The sequence below is a fragment of the Platalea leucorodia genome (genome assembly GCF_965183815.1).
Source record: "Platalea leucorodia genome assembly, chromosome: 16".
Classification (NCBI taxonomy): domain Eukaryota; kingdom Metazoa; phylum Chordata; class Aves; order Pelecaniformes; family Threskiornithidae; genus Platalea; species Platalea leucorodia.
In genome coordinates this window covers 5,172,593-5,193,375 of record NC_138838.1, presented here as the reverse complement: position 1 = coordinate 5,193,375, position 20,783 = coordinate 5,172,593, and the positions used below count along the sequence as shown (strand labels likewise).

The 20,783-nt window shown below is 43.9% G+C and overlaps 1 protein-coding gene across 1 annotated transcript in view; it reads right to left on the bottom strand.

Moving 5' to 3' along the window:
- Positions 1-4,880: 4,880 nt before the first annotated feature.
- The window catches only part of COL26A1 (collagen type XXVI alpha 1 chain), a gene marked incomplete at both ends in the record, with an annotated part of 177,283 nt that continues 161,380 nt past the window's right edge, over positions 4,881-20,783 (bottom strand). The window contains 7 exons of the mRNA XM_082328198.1: positions 4,881-5,053; positions 8,415-8,499; positions 9,562-9,606; positions 11,000-11,044; positions 14,782-14,844; positions 17,233-17,294; positions 18,789-18,881. Of these exons, the coding sequence (XP_082184324.1) occupies positions 4,881-5,053; positions 8,415-8,499; positions 9,562-9,606; positions 11,000-11,044; positions 14,782-14,844; positions 17,233-17,294; positions 18,789-18,881 (566 nt within the window). The remainder of the gene's footprint in view (positions 5,054-8,414; positions 8,500-9,561; positions 9,607-10,999; positions 11,045-14,781; positions 14,845-17,232; positions 17,295-18,788; positions 18,882-20,783) is intronic.

The following is a 20,783-nucleotide window of genomic DNA, read 5'->3' as shown; positions in this document are numbered from 1 at the left end:
TAGCAAATAAAGAGAAATAGATAATTTGAACAATAACATAGCAATATGAAAACAGGTAAGTACCCATGCAAGAGGTGGAACAAACAGGTTATGTTTACAACCAACATTAGAGCCTGCCATAAATGAGTTCACCGAGTCGGATGAGATTTATTCTTGCTCTAAGTTAAGAAATTATACATGATTGCAAAATACTGCATATGGCTGCCCTATAAAAGACCAAATGGTTGTAAAGCTTGTTACAATGAGAGAAGCCGGGACCATTTGCACACATACGAAACACACTGATATAAATTAAAAAATACTGTGTAAAATAACTAGTGAAAAAGTTAACATTTCCTTCTGTGGACGGGAATGTGCTTTGTGAACAATTATAGCACCTTTGAATTGCTTGGTTTCAATGCAATCACGGAAACTGCGAGTAGTTTAAATCCCTACACCACCAAACACCAGAACGGAATGTAATCTCGAATAAGACAGAAGCTGTAAACCTGGAGGAGAACGGATTTCCAATAAATTGTATCGAGAAGTAATTCCAGAAGCTGATTGTCTTTTAGAAGCCTTTGTCGCAGTGGTCAGGTTCCCACAATAAAATAGTTCATTGCAGAGACTGGGAGCGAACCCCAAGCAGAGAGCCAAACTCTCAGCAAGCCGCTTGTGAGCCCTGTGCTCTGCTCCGCTGCAAGCAGCACCAGTCCCTGCTAGCTGAAGAGCTGGATCTGGTTTTTGTGGCCTGTTCCTTTGAAAGTTGATGGCAAGATTACTGTGGAGTTTGGTGGGAGCAGGTGAGGGCTCTTCTCTCTAGTTTATTCCTATTTCCCTGGGTTGCTACCAATTCTTTACAGTAAGTGCAAATTAGATACTCTGGGGAGAAGCATCCTCCGCCTCCCAGGAGTACCAGGTTGCTGGTGAACATCAGGGTGCACGAATTGCAAAGATTTTTTTTGGTTGTGCAATGTGCTGCTGCTGCTTCTGGTTAGCCCAAGGCGAGGAAAATGCGTTACTACTACCAGAACCGATCCAAGTCAAACACACGTTGGAGCTCAAAGAAACATTAAGAATTTCAAAAAAGTCTTAGGAAAAAAAAAAGGAAAAGAACACACTATGGTATTGCACAGTATGCATGTAAGATAAAGCACTAAACATTTCAATTAAAATATATTTCTAAATGAGCACGCATTCAAAATAAATCCACTCTCTAAGTTACATAGACACGGCAAGATGCATTATATGCCCTGGCTAAAATGAACCTTAGTACCCTGCCTAAGATGGAAAATGTGGTTGGAGTGGTTTGCTTAGTCATGAATATCATTAATATCAGCGTGTCAGGCTGTGTTCACCTTTAAACCATAAGTAAACTAGGACTGCACAACAGTGTGGTCCAACCCTTTTGTAAGTAGAGGGGAACGAAACCCCAGCTGAGAGAGAAAGTCCATTTGGTATAATCCTACTGTCACGCAAATTAAAGATACAGTACCGTGTAAGAGAGAGATGTAGCTAAATAAAGCAAGAAGTGTGGGGAGAAAAAAAATTACATAGCTCATACAGAAATCTGGAAAAATCAATAATTAAAATGGTTGCAACCCAAACCTAACCAGTCTTTTGACAATTGACTTGGCAGGATTCATTGCAAACAACTTCCATTAAATTCCCTTTCCTCTTGCCAGTAATTTGTTTTAAATAATTTAAAATCCAAAATCCTAGTCAATATGAATGACTTCAAGAGAGCACACATCAAGCTAATGCAATAGCTTTGAATTCAGGAAGACAAACTTGGAGGAAGAAAAATTTCTTTTTTAATTCAGTGTGAAGGCTCCAAAATGTCAAGGAAGTGAAAAAGGCCTCATTGTACTCCCTCCTCCCAAATTCCACCCTGTCGCTATAGGACCAGTGAACCTGAATTTTGCCGTTTCCCTTTTTAAAGACTGCTTTGGTTTAGTTTAGTTCCTGAAACTGCCATGAGGACACTTTCTTAATGTGGCAAGCAACTATAGGTAGCACCAACCTGCCCAGCGTACGTGCTTAGACCGAACTGGGATTTCTCCTCAGTCTGCAGGGCCTGATTTTCCAGCGCCTCCGGGCAGGCATAAGGGGTTGTCTCCTGGAAGCCACCGGCTTTGTCTTGTAATGCCCATGTGATCAAGACCAAGATGGTCTCGATTCAACAAAAAGGTAATCAAGTACTTCTCAATTCCTACACGGTAATCAGCCGGCAAATGGGGAAACATCTTCTTTTGCACATTTAATTCTGAAATGGAAAGATGAGTCCAAGAGTGTATGTCAGTGGCTGCACCATGCTCAGCTGCCCACCAACAGAGCTACTGCCCTCACAGCAGTGACTGGAGGGACACGGGCTGCTGTACAGCACTTCAGTCCTTCGCTAAACGCTGAAAACCTGAGCTGTTTGTATGTGTGACCGTTTTTAGGCTGAGAGCTGGTTGCCAGCCTTCTTTAAGACACTGATTTAATTCAGCATCATTTATATACATACTGTCCATAGAGTTAGCACTGGATTTAGAGTTAGTGCTGGATTTGAAACTAAGATGCATTCAAGAGACTTTATTTCATTCTCCCAAAAGGATTAGGAATACAGGACGACTGCTTGAGGTCAGTAACCTGCTTGACTTTGGGCAGTTTTACTTCTTTTCTTGTCTTCTGCCTGTGTCACACTCCAGCTGTAATTCAGAGTACGGGCAGGCAAAGGAATGCTGGAGCCCGAAGCATCAGCTCTTGGCAAAACTCTGCATTCACTTCAAATGTTGGGGTCTTAGGGAAAGAGAGCACCTGATCGTACCTTGCCTTCAACTCCCCAAACTTTAGCAACGCTTTGGGCTCAATCCTTTGCAATGTCCAAAGGAAAACTTGGGCATATGGAAGCACAACCTGAACTACGGGCCTTGACTGCTGAACGAGCTCCGCCGCTGGCATTAGCCAAGCAGCGCGAGGATTCAAAAGCAGGGCAAGTAAATGCATTTACTGCAGTCTCCAAGCCAGCCTAAGCCAAGGCTGTTGATTATGTAGCTGTACAGCAGTAAAAAGCTTCTGTATGAGGACAAGTTTCTGGTGCTTGCTCAGCATCAACTTACACCATTTCACCTGGTCTGGGACAGATGGTTGGATTTCTACAGGACAGGGCCAAATGAAGACATACGGTGAATTCAGTCATCCTGAAGTAGCCTGTAACCTGTTCATTTCTGAAAATGTAATGCTCTTCCGAGGAAAGATTTGGATGTTCTGATGTCTCTGTAGGTCTACCATGTTTACAATGTATATGGAAAGTTAATTTAATGTGTGGCTAATGTTGGGCTGGCAGAGCTCCTTCATTTTAAGCCTCATTTCCAGTGTACCACATGCTTCTGGTTTTGCCTTAGGAAGATCACTTTGGGTGGCAAGGGTTGCTGAATACATGGACCATACATTTGTTGGTCTTTGCAACAGCTTTTGACAGAAATATTGTAGCAGTACAGTTTGCCTTTTCCAGATAGCTGTATCTTGCACTAGGCACCAGATAGAATGTGACCAATTTACCTGACTTATGCCATAAAATGACAAACACAAACTCAGTTTGCTCACTTTCATCCTGGGCTGAATTTGAAAACTGTCAGAAGGGGCAGGGGGATTAAAAAAAATTTAAAAAATAGTTCCATCGGTTCTGTTGATTAGTCTCACCCTTCCTAACAAAAATCACTGTCTACATGAATGACATCAACTTGTCCGATTTGGTTTGCAGAGCAGGCGTAGTGATTCATTTGTCACTGAAGGGCAGGTTCAGCTTCTTAACCCTGGAAGCTGGGACTTCCTTCAAAATAAGAAGTTATTGCAAAAAGCAAAATGACTTTGTATTTAACTCCCAGTGCAAGACAAGCTCTTGATAAGACTCTAATTCCTTAGGCTGTGGTTTGCTACTACACTGTCTCCAGATTCAAAGGGCAAGGATTTACTCACAAGATAAAAACAAAACAGTGTGAAAACATTTTTCCTTATTGATGTAGGATTAAGCAACTATTGCAAAATATCCTTTTCTGTGAATAGTTATTGCTACTACTTCAATTAATTATCTCTGGATGTTTGCACAAGCTGAACACAATATGGGAAAATTCTTGCACAATTCCATTGTATCTCATACAAACTGCTCTATATTTTCACAGAAACAGTCTAATCTCACTGAAGATAGATAGCAAGTCAATGTTGCCATGAACATTTCCATCAAAAGTCCTTGCTTAGCCAACCACAAATAGAAATAATGCCACTTACATGCAAGTAGCAACAAGAAAAGCCAAGATTTTGATGCTAAAGTCCAGAGAGTAACCTGACTTTTCAGAGTAACAGTTTTAGATGTTCTTTGAATTTTCCAATTTGTTCTTTGCTTAAAAGAAACCCTTGCAGGTCATGCTTTAATGGCCTATGGAAGTGGTATCTTCACCTGGAAGTCAGCATGACACCATCACATGAAATAAAAGCGGATGCCACCAACTATACCAATGGACAAGGCTAAGGCTTGGCTTTGAGTCTAGATGGGATTGATTGTCTCAGCCAGTTAAGCAGTGCTTTAACTGAGTAACTTTCAAGGGCAGTGAGGAAACAAGGGGAGGATTAAACTCTCGAGACACAGTCAGGAGGTGTCATTTCTGTAGACAGCTTCTGAGGACACCTGCCATCTGGTATTCCAAAGGCAAAACAACAAAATCAAGAAAAATGTTCCTAAGACCCTCTCTGAGCTATGGATAAGACATTCCCTGCAATAAGGGCGTAGTATTGGCCAGGTAAGGAAACCCAGTCACCAACACTGCAGCCTCCTACCCACTTCATTTGCACTCTGCAATTAAGCACTGGGATACTGTATCTTTAACTGGTGAACAGGCACAGAGAACACACAGATGCTCCTACTTCATCCGATTGCTTCTCCTTTTGGCTTCACTGTCATCCAGCAGTGAAGACAGGATCTGGTAGGCCTGCGGCTGCTGGGGTCCTCCACGTTTGATCTTGATGCTGGTCCGCAGAGGGGAGCCCGGGATCACATCTTGTCCAGAGCCTGGCTCAATGGAAGATAAAGAGTCTGTAAGGAGAGAAAGTCACGGGAGAGCGCTATTTAAAAGGGGAGGCTAAGGAAAGAGTAAATGGGCCCTTCTGAATGATACCTCTTCTGGAAGAAGTGTTGTCCTTCCTGTTGTCTTTCCATCCAGCAAGCAATTGTGGAGTTACATGCTTGCTGCCATCACACTACTCCTAGGTTAGGTCTTTTCCCTCGGCTCTGTCTAAACTCTTTGGGGTAAGTACTCTTACTGCATGTGGCCCAGCAGGTCCTGTTCTCATTTGTAATTCCATTTAGAAAGCGCTGTTCTTTTATTGATTATAATTTTGCTTAGGCTGTAGCTGCTACTCAGCATTGCCCACAGACTCCTGTTATTGAAGGATGAGGCCAAGTGGTCACTGGGAAGTGATGCTCCTGGGGGTTTAAGTACCATTTCACTCCTTGTAAAGGAGGACATTTTGAGGCACTGAAAAGATTGAACCAAAAGGATTGATTCACCCTAGGCTACAGCCAAATTAGCAATAAAGCTGGGAAAAAATATTAGCTGTCCATTCTCCCAGCATGCGTCATGGTAACACACACCTCCTCTTCCTACAGCATCCTGCCCTACAAAGCTAAATATACATTTGACTACGGCCACTCTTTTATTTTCCCAGCAGTCAGCAACAGATGCTGATAACTTGATGCTGCCTCATCATTTTTAATGCCTGAGTTTCTTCTTCCTTTTGCCTTCAGAGATGGACGTTTGCTTGTTTCCCTGCCAAGAGCCCAGCCTCACAAGCCAGACACCCAGCCTTGGTTTCATCCCACGAGGCAGCATTTCTGTTTCAAGTGAGCGCTTGGCTGCTGGAGGACTTGTGCTGTGTTCGCTGGAGGTAAACACTGCCAAATAATTTGGGCTTTCGTGCGTCCTGCTGGGCTGCTCTCTGCAGTTTGCTAGGCCAGATAATCTCAAACTGCCCTCCCATTGCAGAGCATAGGTTTGTTTGCTGGTATGTTTTGCCTTGTTGCTTGGGTGGCTGCGGTTTTGGAAACCACACTGATTTTGAAGTTTCTTGGGAAAATGAGAGCATGCGATTGGCATTTCTGCGTGGGTCTTTAAAGCTGGGCTGAGTCGGGCTGCCCAGCAACCTGTGGTAAAATCCTTAACACCTACGGTGGGAACATGGCTGGATAGTTGGTGCTGGGTGATCTAAACCTGTGTGGTGCCTTTCAGTGCAGGGAGGTCTGTCCTCAAGGATATTCTGTTTTGTTATTTTATGTGTTTTTCTGTTGGTTTTTTTAACCATATACACATAAAGGGATGAACGTAATTGCACAAGGAAAAAATGCCTTACTTTCCAAGTTCTCTTTCTAAACAGTATTTTTGTAGGGCCTAAAATATGTCTTAAGTTAAAGAATGAAACTATCTCAAAAGCACGGAGTAAAAATACAATTATCTATACTGTTATGAGATAAAAAAGGAACTATTCATATCAAGTCAGACAACATAGGCATTTAAATATGGCCTTAACTACACTGTAGAATTACCCATCCGTTTTTGCTGATGCAGTTACACTGGTATAGAAGCATACATGTGTATAAATAACTCACCTCCATCCCAAGCAACAACTGAAAATACATTTATGTCAGTAAAAATCGTTTGCCAAAATGACCGTTTCAAAATACCAGCAGCGCATGCCCCGTTGCTGCTGCATTGCCAAACAGGCAACGTCTAAAATAGATAAACTAGGCAGTTCTGCAGGGGCAAAGTTGCGTGACTCTCCCAGTCCAAGCCCCAGTGTCTACACAAGCTCCCTGAAGAGCTGACATCTTGCTTTATACTAGTATAAATGAAGGTACAAAGTAAAAGGTAATGGAGGGCCAGGCCCTGGGTCCTGTAAATACTCTGCGCTGTGCCTATGGACGGGGTTCCCCTTCCCCTCTTGCCCGGAGAACGTACGGGCTGGGGACCGATTGCTGCCTAGGTAATCTAGTGGGTGTCGTCCTGGTACCTCCTCCATCTCAAAGCAAAGCAGCGTAAAAACATCTCTTCCTGCCCTTGGTGTATAAAATCCAATGAAAATATGAAGCAAACTAGGATTAATGCAGAGGTAAGGGCAGGGTGACTGTGGTTAAATCATGGGTTTGTGATTCATGATTTCCCAAAAAGCTTAAGCTGTTGCTGCCTATTGCTTCTGGAAATAGTACTTTGGGCCTCTAAAAGACACATGCCCATTGAAAATGAAGAGCAGTGCTGAGACCTAAGCCAGCTCAGCCACGTAACAGCACGATGCAGTGACACTGTTTCGGCTTTGAAGTGCCCAGCAGCATTTTCATGTTAGCACTGTGCTGGCTGCAGAAGGAGGCTGGGGGCTCTCGAAGCATGCTGCCTTACTGCACAGTAATAGGTGCACTTTAAGTCACTTGCTTAGGAACTGCTGGATGTTTTAGCTATTTAGCATTTTCATAGGCTAAATCAATAGCCAAAGGCCACTTCATAATAAAAGCGGATGTCAGTCTGAAGGAAGGTGTGAGCAGCTTGCTTTACAAGTGAGGCCAGGAATGAGGTGCCATGTGTCAAGGAGAAAATAAGAAAGAAAACTGCTATGGGACTTGGTTAAAATATACTCATCTCAGTGCCAAGGAAGAGGGTTGCTTCTCACAGGCTGGGATAGTAGATCTAAACAACATTTTGCCTGTACTGTGTTTCTGAAACGGGAGAAGTCTGATCTGTGACGACTGCACAAGCCCATACTCTGGTTAAGGGAAGACAACGCTCTTTAATGGATGATGCCACACACTGTACCAGTGATGGCAAATAGCCTCAACAGAAAACTTAAAATCTATCTGAACAAAGAACATGAGAGACTTTCTTTAAATCTGACTGTGAAAATAAGTTTTCTGTAAGTTATAATCACCATACATTCAGGGATCGCTGTTTTTCAGGGTAATATGTAGCACTGTTTGGGCTTTCTCTGTAAAATATAGTGCGACACAAGGCAAGGGCCTCAGCGGTGTTGAAGTCACTTGGAAGACGCCATTAACAGGATTAAGTGATCTAGCCTATACACTTGAACAAGCAGCTCCCTGGGAAGCTGGTAGATGATCTGTGCCACATGGCTTGAGCTGCTGCTTGTGACTTGGCTTTCTGAACTGTAATAAAAATTATTGTGGGGGTCATTTCACCTGCTACTGTAAAGCCAGAGTAACTGGTGTGGTTAGTGGAAGCTCCAGGTCCTCAACAGTTCTAAGCATCCTTTAAGTTGGGTACCTAGTTTTGAAAACCCGGCTTAAACAGATACTAGACAGAGAGTTTAGGAGACTGGGAGGATGTTTAACCATCCAGCAGCTGCCTAAACAGAGCCCCCAGTTCTCTAGGAAAGAAAACCTTAGCAACGCTTACCATGAATTCCTATCATGTGCTCAAGAATTAATACCCTCTCAGCTAAAATCTTCAGAGCTTCTCGAAGTTGTTGAACACCTTCCCCCTGCAAGAAGGAAAAGAAAACTAACATTGGTATATGTTGCAGAATAGGCTTCTTGTTCATAATGTTGCCTCCATAATGCCAAACTATGCAGCGTGAATGTTTTAAAAAAAACAAAACAAAACAAAACAAAAAAACCAACAGATGTAAATAGGGAGATAAGCTGCAAGTGTTAAGTAGAAATGCAGGAGAAATCCCTATTTAAAAACCTCCTCAGTTATACCCCATGTTTGCAGAGCCTCTGACCCAAAGCCAAGCCTTTCAGTTTGGTTCCTGCTTCTGCAGTGGGCCAAACCCAGGGTGTATATTCCTGTCAAACCTTTACAATGTGAAGCTTATGTTACCAACTATGCTGAACTACCTGGAGAACAGGTTTTGCTCTCATCTGACATTTACTTTGAACAGCAGCGAGTTACCTGGGCTTTCTCTCTGTTGGTACACAAGGAAGGTGGGACGTGGCTAGCACCATCTTGTTGCTCCCTTATAAACCAGAACAGTGGCACGCAAGCCCATCCTGATGGGCTTCACGCTGCCTCCCACAGAGCTCCTAGCTGGGCCGCACGCTGCCTGAAGCCTGTCCACATACTTTCACATACACTCAAGCTGTAGTTTGTTGCCCCCATTGCCTTAGATATGGCCTTGATGGGACAGATAGATGCTGGGAAGTATTTTAGGGTAGGAGAGCAGAAATGTGAGAACTCCAGCTCTCTCTCTGCACATGCAGTTTGATCTTGTCTGGGAGTCTGTCCCTGAGCTTGTGGGAGGGACAGTGGGGGAGTAATTCCCTACCTTGCAGCAGCTCTGTGTGGCAGAACGACCACTGGGGACGGAGGAGGTGTTCAGAGAGCGTGGTGAGAAGGGCAGCTGACAGCATGGCCAAGGAAACCTCAAAGGCCAGGATTTCTAGCATGCATTAAGATCAAACCCAAGGTTCAAGTCATCTCTTGCTCTGCACTTTTAACTGTGGACAGGACCCTTGCCCTCCACAAAGCAGCCTGCCAAGGGGAATACGGTTGAAGCACAGTAAAGAGACAAAGTAAAAAACCAGTAGAAATACATGCTTACATCAGCACCTTTGTCACCTTCCTCACCCTTCTTGCCTGGTTCACCCTAAAACAGACAATAAACAGAAATTTCTTTTCATGTGATTGAGGACCCTGTCCAGGATCACTTGCATCCCTTCCCTCCAAAGGAACAAATTAAAGGCAAAAGCGTTTCACCAGCAGAAAACAAACTGACTCTCTGGCACTTCACGCCAAGGGCCAAAGCGCTCTCATGAGCTCTGTCCTGGCTCCCACCAGCTTCCCAGGAGGTCATCACCATTTCTAACACTGATGAACTTGGCCAGGAGGGGCTGGCTGCCATGGCCCGGGCCTACAACAAGACTATACACATCTCATGAAGATCTCAATGAGCAATGCTTTTATCTCACACTGAGATAAAAATACTGTTCCCCTCCCCCAAACATGCACACGTTCAGCTTTGATTTAGAACATAAAATCCTCCATTCGGCTTTCATTAATTAGTCACATCACTTTCTGCCTCTGAAGATGCTCATTAAGCTTTTCTTGAACAAAGATCCCTATGTGCTGTGAACACTGGTCTGATGTTCCCCCCTAACCAGGAACGTCATGCATTTCTCAAAGAACAGATGACATGGAGAGATTAAACCCCAAGCTAAACATAAAACAAGGGCAAGGGCTAACAAACTGGTGAATAAAAGAGTGGAAATGCCTGGGCTCCTCAAACTTGTCGGACATCCCTGAGATACTTGCAGAGCAGGGGTGGGTATTGGAAGAAGGACTGAAGAAAAGATTGTGTGAATCATACAAAAATGACAAGATGGAATTAAGGAAGAGAGAAGAGAACCTCCCAGAGGACCTAGGACCTCTCTGGATGCTGCCAGCCAAAAAAAAACCCCAACTTACTCCACAAGCTCACTTTCAGCCAACTTTCACCTCCACCAGTTTGTTTGCACCCTAGCCATATGTGCCAGTGCAGACATCTCCTGTGTTCATCTGTTTGGGTATTGCCAAGAAATCATTTGGAGACATCTCTTAATCTCATTAAAGGGTTTCCAGCTCAGCTTGGCAGACCAAGGTGCAAGAGGGAGCTGAGAGCAGCTGATGTACTTTGTGTTGTTTAACAGTGCCCACCTTTGGGCGCTGGTAGTGCCAGGAACCTCACAGGGCAGGGAGAGGGCTCCTGTCTGCCAAGGTTTGGCTAGAGGGGATCCGCAAGCAAAGCACATCTCCTCTGTTGGCGTGATGCCTTCCTGATCACGGCATTTCAGCACTATGCTTAACATGCAGGAAGACTGTTTCATTTGCAGAGGAATACGTTAAGGTGAGGTTGCCTATTGAACAAATGTCTAAGCTGGAGACAGTTGACCTAAGCATTGCATCTGAGAGAGCTGGCTGAACCAGCTGCAGTCCAGCTAGGTGGTATTTATGGTGCCAGGCAGGCACCAAACCCATCTGAGTCTTGCACACACATCACTTACAGGAAATCCCTTAATGCCCCTCTCTCCAGTCAGACCTGCTTGCCCCTGTTGGAAATAAAGTAAGTGTCAGTAGGAGATATTTTTCCATTTGACAAGAACATAGTGTAATTTTTACTAGTGGAATTAAGATGGCTTAATGAAAAACCTTACACTTTTGGGGTAATATGAAAAAAATTCCTTTCCCTTGACATTATCACTTAGAGACAGCAAAAGGGGGTCATGGTTTTCTGTCAAGCATCAGCTCCAAATCCCATCACGCTTTGGAGAAGTTTGGTTTGATACAGAGCTACTCAGCTCAGTACCCTCTCAGTAAGACGATCAGCAATTTCTTGAACTTTACAGCAGTCAGTTACATTATACCAGGAAGGAATTTGGCTGGAGATTTGTTTCTAACAAAGATACCTCATTCTTCTCTCTAGTAAAACTGACGGGCTGATGCTGCCCCAGACAGCAAACAGAGCCCAAGACTCCCACAGAGCACTGATTTAATCTGCCTCCTGCTCCACACACACATCCCTGCATTAACCCCAACAGCTACTGATCAAAACACGTGTACGATATTTTGGTTGGTTTGTTTCTTTTTCCTGCTGTGCTAATTTTCACATTGTTCTCAGTGGGGTTTTTTGGGTTGGTTTTGTTTTTTTTTTTAAATTGTTTTAAACAGAAACATTTTGAAATGATACGTGTTGGTTTGGGGTGGAATGAAACGCCATGGAACTGAGCGTTTTCCCCTCCCTCCCCGTTTTGCTCTGCAGCGTTGGTTTCCCACCCCACAGCATGCTGGGGCAGGGCAGAATCCCTGACCAGAAGAACAGTTGTAGGTTATTTCATGAGAAAGCAAGAGCTGGGAAAGAAGCAGCAAAATTTAAAAGCATCTTTAGAAATCCATTGAAGAAACAGCCACATGTTTAACCTGGCTCTTCTCCCCTAGTCACACACAGAAACAAACCCATCCTTTTTTCCTCAAAATCTACCTAGCTGGCGGCAGCTTTTTGTAGTATTTGCCAAAAAGGGAGAGCTGTTTTGTTATTGTATCCATCAAACTACTGCTTTGTGTAAAAAACCAATGGGCCTTGGGCATCTTTACCACGGAGAGCTGCTCGGTGAGCAGCTAGCCAGCACCAGACAAAGGCCCGTATCGACACGAAGAGCGCTGGGAGGAAGGCCCAATTTGTCAGGTGCTCTGAGCATCTTCAAAGGAAAATACTTGGATTCTGCACTGGAGGGAGTAAGGCCTGCGAAAAAGTACTGGCGAGCAGCAAATCATGGAGAGGAGACATAACAACGCACTCAAAATACATAAACAGACTGTTCTCTATGTCCAGGGGGACCAGGAAAGGATGTTATCAGCTTAAAGGGGATCAAAGGATATTTAGGCTGGATGTTAGAAATGTCTTTTATCCCGGGCCCTTGCTAGCTGTGCCTCTGAAGACTGCCTGGAGGTGACGGGGTGTATCCCTCACTGGCACGGTTTAAGAATAAGATGAACAGAGGCTGATCGTGAGCGGCACACATATAGATGTGCCATCCAGGGGATGCACTCAGACTGCTTCAGGTCTCTTCTACATCTGTTCACGCTGAGATTAAGCAGGAAGAATGTATAATAACGTTTTCCCGAATCTCAATAGATATTGTAAACCCTCCTCTGCTTTTCTTCGCAGCTGCACAGCTCCTCCGCTCTGTGTAAAGCTAGCTCTAATTTGTATCCACCAAACCCAAAATTGCAGCATGTAGTTGTCAAAACCAGCATTCAAATCCACACTCACAAAAGACAAAAAGCACACAGAACATCCTACAGAAATTCTGCCAGAAAAAGCAATTGGCTTCACTTTCCACGCTAACAGAGGAAGGACAGGAAAGAGAATTTACTTTCTCTATTTAGCAAGACATTCTGATATTTGAAAAACCTCATTTGTCCCAAACCTAGAAAGAGAGCTACAATTCTGAATATCTAACAAGGAGGGAAGAAAATAAAAGTCTAAAGGATTTGTCTGTACTGAATGGACACAGTGCAACAAAGCTTTTGTTTCAAAATAAGTGTAGCCTTAGCACTATGGTCAACCGCAAACTAAAGCAAAATGTTAAATGAATCATTGAGGAAGAGCTCTTATTGGTTTCCTGGATGGAAACTTGACACTTTGCCATATACCATGTTTTTGTTTTTTTTTTTAGCTGAAAATTAACATTTAATGCCAATGAGTTGCAGTCAGTAACCTGTGCTGAAATCTCGTCAGTTAAGGTTTTGCTCTCTATCAGAATCTTAAATTCTAGTCCCAGAAATAAATCACTGTAATCTATTAGTAAAGCCAATACACGCCCAAAGTGGCTGATCTGCACAAAGAAACTGTTATTAAAAAATTTACTAACAGTCACTTAAAATGGCCTCTGTCTTTCAGGGAGCTGCAAGTGATTTCTTACGTGAGAACAGGGACCCAGCACCCAAAACAGTGTGCAAAGATACCAAAATAAAACAGAGCTTTTTAAAAGCATATGTGCTCCATCCTCAGGTATCGCTGCTCCTTGATGTGGATGCCTCAGGAGGAAATGAAACAGGCACCGGGACTTGCTCTCCTTGCACACTGGCTGGACAGAGGAACATAGTTTAAGTCTGTTGCTGGTTATTCTCATGAATTTGGGAAGTCATCAAATTGGAGTTAACCAATTTGCATTTGTCTTTCAGACATCCCCGTCTTTTGGATTGAAAGAGCGAGCAGAGATGAGGAAGAGGAGATGCCATCATATGGGGGAAGCACATCATCTACAGCCACCCATTTACGGGTGGTGACCTCCACATTCACCTCCATCTATGTGACGGTAAAAGTAGCACTTGGAAGAAAAGGGAACTTGTTTCCTACAGCTGTGGCACAAGGCTGCGTCAATGCAGCCACCACTGCACACATCCATCATTTTAGAGGTACCAACCTATATTTTTCTCCTTAACTTTCTTCCTTTCTTTGACTCTGCTCCACACTAGGGTCTCAGTGATGGGCCACAGTCCATCTGTGCCCACTTCTACAGTTTGCAGATCCAATTGCTGAATGATCCTCCACCACGTACCGCATTCTCAAATGATTTTGTGCTCCTAGTGTCTCTCAGAGGAGATTTCAAAGACCATGGCCTTTTGGAGAGTAAGCTGAACGGAAGGAGCTGAAGGCCCAAACGCCACTTTGAAACCCTTCCCAGTGCCTGAATGCTGGACTGGGAATCTGACACATTTGTACCCTTGTTAGATTTTTCTCTGGTATTTCCTAAAATTCACCAGTTTGGAAATAACATTCAAACAGCCCTTCTATCTATGTTTAGTTATTAGCACTTCACAACCCATCAAGGACTGAGATACAGTACATAAACATATTAAGAACAGCATTTCAATATTCTAAACATATTAAGAACCTCATTTGACCTGGGGAATGGCTTTGGTTCAGGAAAAGTCTGATGAGCTTTTACTGCTTCATTGCCACAGAAGGAAGAGTTCAGTTAGACCACCCAAAATACTCCACGCTAAAGAGCTTTGGTTGGCAGAAGAAAGTTGGTCTCCACAAGTCTTTTATATACCATGTATCTGCTACCTGAATCTCTTTAGGGAACACCAGACTTTGCAAGCAATTCAACCCTTTATCCGTACAGTAAACCATCATCTTGGTTCTTGCAGAAGACCTAGAAACATTTAAAATTGTTCATGGCTGTAGTCCCACAGAATTTGAAAGACCTATGTTGTATATAATTTCTGAGGCATCACCCCAGATGTTGCTGGGAATCTCTCCGTGTATGTAAAGCCTTACTCTCTCTCCTCGGTCTCCTTTGGAGCCTTTTGGCCCAGGTTGTCCTGGAGAGCCCGGTAAGCCCTAGAAGAGATGCAGAACAAGAAGGAATTAATTTCTACTGTGCATCCTTTGTGTAAGCGTAGTGAATACATTTCCCAGTGATGCTCAGATCCTGAAAACCCCATACACCCATTAAGCAATTGGGCTGGATTCTCTTTTACCCTCAAGCAGCAACAATGGAGGCTCTGTTTGCAGAGATCCTGAGACCTATAGTTTCTGCATGCTCCTCTATTTGGGTCTTTTAATGCACCGCAGGCTACTGATGTAACATTTTTTAAGGAGTCAGTATGACAGGATAGTTCTTGTTCTCAGTTATGAAGAAGAAATCAATACACAGATAGTATGGTTAGCTTAAAAATCCCCACTACTTTCCCCCTCTTCATAATTGCCTCAGTGGGTGGCATGAGTAAGCATACATACCTGAAAATTAATTGGATTGTGCAGTGGAAATTATTTTGAAGCTATTCACTCACCCTAATAAACAATTTTCAAATTAAGCCCAATCTCTACTAATAATTTTGCTCCCTGGGTTGAACAAATCTATAAAGCAGTCACCAACGGATAAGAAGGGCATAGTCTCCAGATTTCTACTAATTGAACTGCTTCGCAGAAATCGATCCAAATTCTTAACTTATCCACCCGGCGAAGCCACAGCTATAAACGACTCAGGAAGAGAACAATGTTGTTTGTTTATATTCAGCATCTCAGCTCCCCACGACCATATGCAAGATGCTTTTTTCTACCTCAGGTGACTTGCACATTGCCTTGGAGACTGCAGCAAATGAGACTACTGCTCCACTCCAGACCGCTGGAATCGAAGCCAACCTGCTTAACGACAGCCCCCACAAACCCCCACCTCTCAGGGTCCAGAGAAATGGGCTTTTGAGGCATAGCTGCGAGGAGCCTCAATATCTGGCTAAGCGGCCCAACAAGACTGGGCATTAGTGATTAAGGGTCTAAAGGAGGAGCACCCTCCTAGTTTCAGCTGGGAGGCAGCAATGCTCACCATCAACGTGTTGCTCCTTCCCTGCAGTCAGCCCTACCAGCTCACCGCCAAGCTGCACAGTGCCCTGGCCTCCAGCTTAGCTACGCACAACGGATTCAGAAACTCAGGCCTGACTTAGGAGGGTAACTAGGACTGCCAAACGAGGCAGGGCACCAACCAGACTTGGCCCCATGTCCAACATGCAGCATCACCAAAGCTTAAGTGTCCAAAAGCATCCTTTGCTCAACAGCTCTCAACAGTGACTTTCAGTGTACAATTACATGGGAATCCTCAAAAACATTGAATTCCACAAATCTGTTGTAAAAACAAAAATTTATAATGTGTGCTGCATGTGAAAAAGCCAGACTGTACTAGAGAACCTATTTATGAATTGTGAATTACCTTATATTTAATCATGTTAAACTGCATCTCTCATTTTGCTGCCAAATTTCCCACTGTGTTCATATCTATCTGGAGTTTCTCATCGTTCTCCAGAGCATTCACTAATTGAAATGATTCTGCTACACTGGCAAACCTTCACTAACCTGCTGTCCATTGCTTCTTCAAACTGATTAATAAATACGTAGTAAAAATCTCCTTTCTCTAATTTCTAGCAATTCCAAACCTCTTACCGGGATCTACGTTACACCCCTCTGCTAAGTTATTTAACATTTCTCTCTCTCTGTGCTCTTCAGTCACTTTTATCACTTTAGTCATGTTAGATTCCTTTGAAATATTTGATGTTACTGGTTTACCTCCACATGAAGTAATGCTCTTTCCAAAACCGGAGTCCCTTTGTATCAGCCAACCACAATTTTGAGTAGCTTGGCAGTTCACGACTTTACGTCTTTCCATTTAACTGGCTTTCTCCATCCATGTGAGTACTTTGCCCTTCTCATCATAAATTCTTTTGAGTGAGTTTATCACATGCCATTATTACCTCCCCCCTCCACAATTTTTGTATCAATAAATAATCAAACTGATGGGAATTTGTGATATTTTTCTTGACTAGAAAGAGCTATTTCTCAAAAGCTAGGCTTAACAAATTCACTTTGGTGAACTGGTGAATGCCCATTGATGCATTTTTGTTCTTTTTACGCTTTCCACAGGAAACGCAGTATTTTTCTGTGTTAGCAAAGCCCACGTCAAATCCTTTGCATCAGCTCAGGCCACAGTGAAATGTTTTGACACAGCAACAGCAAGATGTACTGTTATGATTAAGGGAAAATCTGGAAAGCGCAACCATTTCAACCTCTCAACACAATTCAGAATGAAAAAAAGGCATTAAAATCACAGAATTTCATGGGGAACAAAACATCAGATCTAAGACTTAGAAACTACTCTCTCTCTTTGTGCAATGAGAAAATGTTTCACACCTAACCCCCGACTGTGCCCCTCAGCCCCGAAGCACTGCAGCGCCTTACTTGTGATCCGGGGACTCCGATAGGTCCTGGTGGCCCTTTGGGTCCTGATGCGCCCGGTGGCCCTGGTGAGAATCATCATTTGAGACAATTTTAAGGAAACTGAGATAGACAGACCCTAAATTCCAAATGCATGCACTTCCTTTCATTGTGCTGCTTAGTCTCTCAATGGGTAAGAGCCACTCATCGATCACAGGACTACAGCATAAGTGCTTCGTCACACGCTGGATTACAGGATACCCACATTCTGATATAATATATCCCTATGCCCTAGGGAAGATGTTAGAGCTCTGGGAGGAAAAAAAAGGTGAAAATAGGCAGGAAGGCTGTCAGTAACATGCTGCATTTCCATTGTTTAAAGTGACAACTTTTGAGAAAACTTAAACTAGATCCACGAAACAGCTACATCAGAGCAAGATACTACACTTGCTGTTCTGAAACAGGTAAGTGGAAAGGGAAGTCCACAAGCCTGCTACGGTCGGTCTCTCTAGTGTTGTCAGAAAGTTGATGATGAACATGAAGGAGACGGGGTTTGGACATGGCCAGCGTGAGAGGCTGGCTGTGGCAAAGCAAAGCTCTTTCTTGTTCTTTGCTCACTCCAGTGGCAATGAATTCTTTTAAAGTCTGTACCACAGAAGAGCTTGCTTCCAGGACGAGTTAAACACTGTCTAAACAGGTCACCTTGTTTTACACAGTCACTTAACAGACTCATTCCTTTTGGAAAAATAATGATATCTCAACAGTAGCTGTTAAATTATACCTGCAAATGGAAGACAGGATATTTGCTTAGTCTGAACTTAGCTATGGCTCCTCTCTGCTTTAGTTGTCACAGCCCTTGAGGTGAAACAATGTGGACATTATACACAAAGTAGAGCTGAATCAGCCTCAATCATTAACGCACCATACAAACGCTTAAGTCAAAGAATAAAGGAATTGAAGGATAAATGAAAGGCCCTCATAATGAAAGGAAAAGCCTTTTCTGTAACTAATGGGAGTTCACTCCTAAATATGCATCATACAGGGAAGTGCTGATGTTTGCAGGAGTGCTATCATTTAAGCCACCCATCAGCACAGAGAAAAAGACGACTTGCCACTGAATTTTCATCCCGGATTCTGATTTCAGTTATACTGGTGAAAATCTGGAATAGCTCAAACCAGTTCCAAAGTCTGCGAAGTCTGCATACACATCACAGAGCAGCTGGCCAGATCCTGCTCAGCGGAGCTCTACAGTGACAGGACAGGATCACAGCAGCGGTGAGAACAACTCTGCTCTCATAAAGGAATTCACTGGACAACCCATTCTTGAAGATAGTCTTTAATTATTCCCTTTTCAAGATATGTCCTGCCAAAGGTAAAACAATCGGCCACTATCAACAGATAAGAAACCTGGTTACTTCTTGCCACCCTTCCCACTCCTGGACCCACTGTTCTACTGCCCCTCCAATGAGGACCACTTGCTTTCCCTGCAGGCATCCCACAGACCACTCCAGTCTCCATCAGAAATTTATTTTATTATCTTCCCCATCATTACAGGTCTGCAGCTCAACTGAGTTTGTTACCTGGTGGCCCAACGGGGCCCGGGGCTCCCCGTGGTCCTGGCAGGCCAGCCATGATGGTGTCTATGACGGTGGAGGCCAGCTGGGGTTCTCCATCTGTGTTGAAGAGCAGAGCAGTTAGCGTCCCTGCAGCAAGAGCTGCCCAGTCCCAGCAGGCAGGACTTCTCTCCAAAATCCTTTGGCGCCCGTTGCTGGCCAAGGGCAGGCAGTGCTGCAGGATGCAAAATCTGGGCTCTTGGAGCAATAGCCCTTTGCCTCTAAGGGCACAGGCTGCATCCCCCAGACCTGCAGAGCTGCTCACCCCACCTCTGGTAACCCCAGAAAAGTTGTCTTTTCAGTCAAAAAATTGGTGTTCCTGCACACCTATATAATCCTACCTTTGAATGCCAAAGCAGACTAAAGGTAACTCTGCACTGTACAGCAATAACTGACCCAAAATTTGCCATCTCCAGGACACATCTGGCTTCTGGCTACCTGAGAAATCAAACACGGATCTGGAGCTCCCTCCTGTCTGGCATCTGTGAACTGCCGAGCCAATCTGGCAGCCCAGCGTATCCCCACCAACCCAGCAAGCTCGCCCTGCTGTCAAGGTGGTGGTGGGAGAGACCCTGAGGTCTGAGGATGCAGGGAAGCCCAGGGAGAGCGTGTGCTCTGCCCCCTCCACGTACTCAGGGAACTCAGTTTCCATTTAGAATTATTTTAGGTGTTCAACCGGCCAGCTTGGGCAGGTCCACCGAGTTCTGGGAGTAGAGCAGGGAGGGGAAAGGCATCAGCAGGAATTGGAGGAAATTTGTGCTTTTGCACATCTTTCTCAGACCTCTCCTCTTAGGAATAAAAATCATCAGCCTGTAGCTGCCCCTATCTTCCCTCATACTTGAACCAATAGGCTTACCACTTTAGCTGGTGACTGAACAGAAAAAACAGAACTACATATAAAAAAGCAACCCTTATTATTTTTTTGCAATTCCAAAACCATATTCAACAACCCTATTCCCTATGGACCTGTACTTTAGCATACTAGTTGTCTAGAGGGGTACCTGTATGGTAGAATCTTTCATCTGAGCAACCCACAATGCTATTTGACAGTTGTGGAAACCTAGGGGAAAAAATTCCATGACTGACCAAGACACCAGGGTCACAAAGCAAGGAAGGGAACCCCCATGTCCTGATGCTGCTAAGATTTGCAATCCACTGTCCTGACCAGTGCGATAGGACCAACTGCGTAGTTCCTGCTGCATTTAACCTGGACGAAGATGTTGGCTCCTGGTCACTGGGCTAGTGAACCCTCTGAAAAGTCCACATCTTCCACAGCTAGAGGCCACCATGCAGGAATAATGTCCATCTCCTCCTGCCCATGACCTCAAACTTACTCGTGTTTCCTTTCACCCATCCCTTTAACTCATCACAGTAGCATTCAGGGGAACCCTTTGCAGGTGTAAAAGACTGCAAATGTCTCACTGCTATATTGATGCAAATATCAAGTGACACCAAGAAGATCAGAAGGGTCTTTGTTTACTCTGCAGGGTCCAGCCCAAAGGACATAAGGTGAAATCTCCAGAAATGTTAGCAGACACATTATGAAGCCTTTTCAACTTCTGGAGCGTTGGCAATGATAGAGAAGACTTTCAAGCTAGTTGTTTGAAAGCAGTTCTTAGGGAAAACTGTGAAATCTCTTTAACGGCCAAGGATGACAGTGTATCTCTGCAATGCCTTCCTGGCAGCAGAACAGCACAAGATCTAACCCAGATCCCTCCGAGAACCAAATTTCGTGCCTAAAGCCTGAATGCAAACAGGTATTTCTTTGACTATTGTTTCTAACCCCATCCATCTTCCCTTCCTCACAGCCCTGAAACAAAACAACTTCATGTTCAGAAGGAAAGGTACACAAGTGAAGTGTGTAATCCAATTAATTTGATTTTTATTTGACCATGTCAAAATCCATCACAGCTTGGGAGTAAGACGAAATTGGGAAATGAGCATCAAACAGCAGTGAAGGCA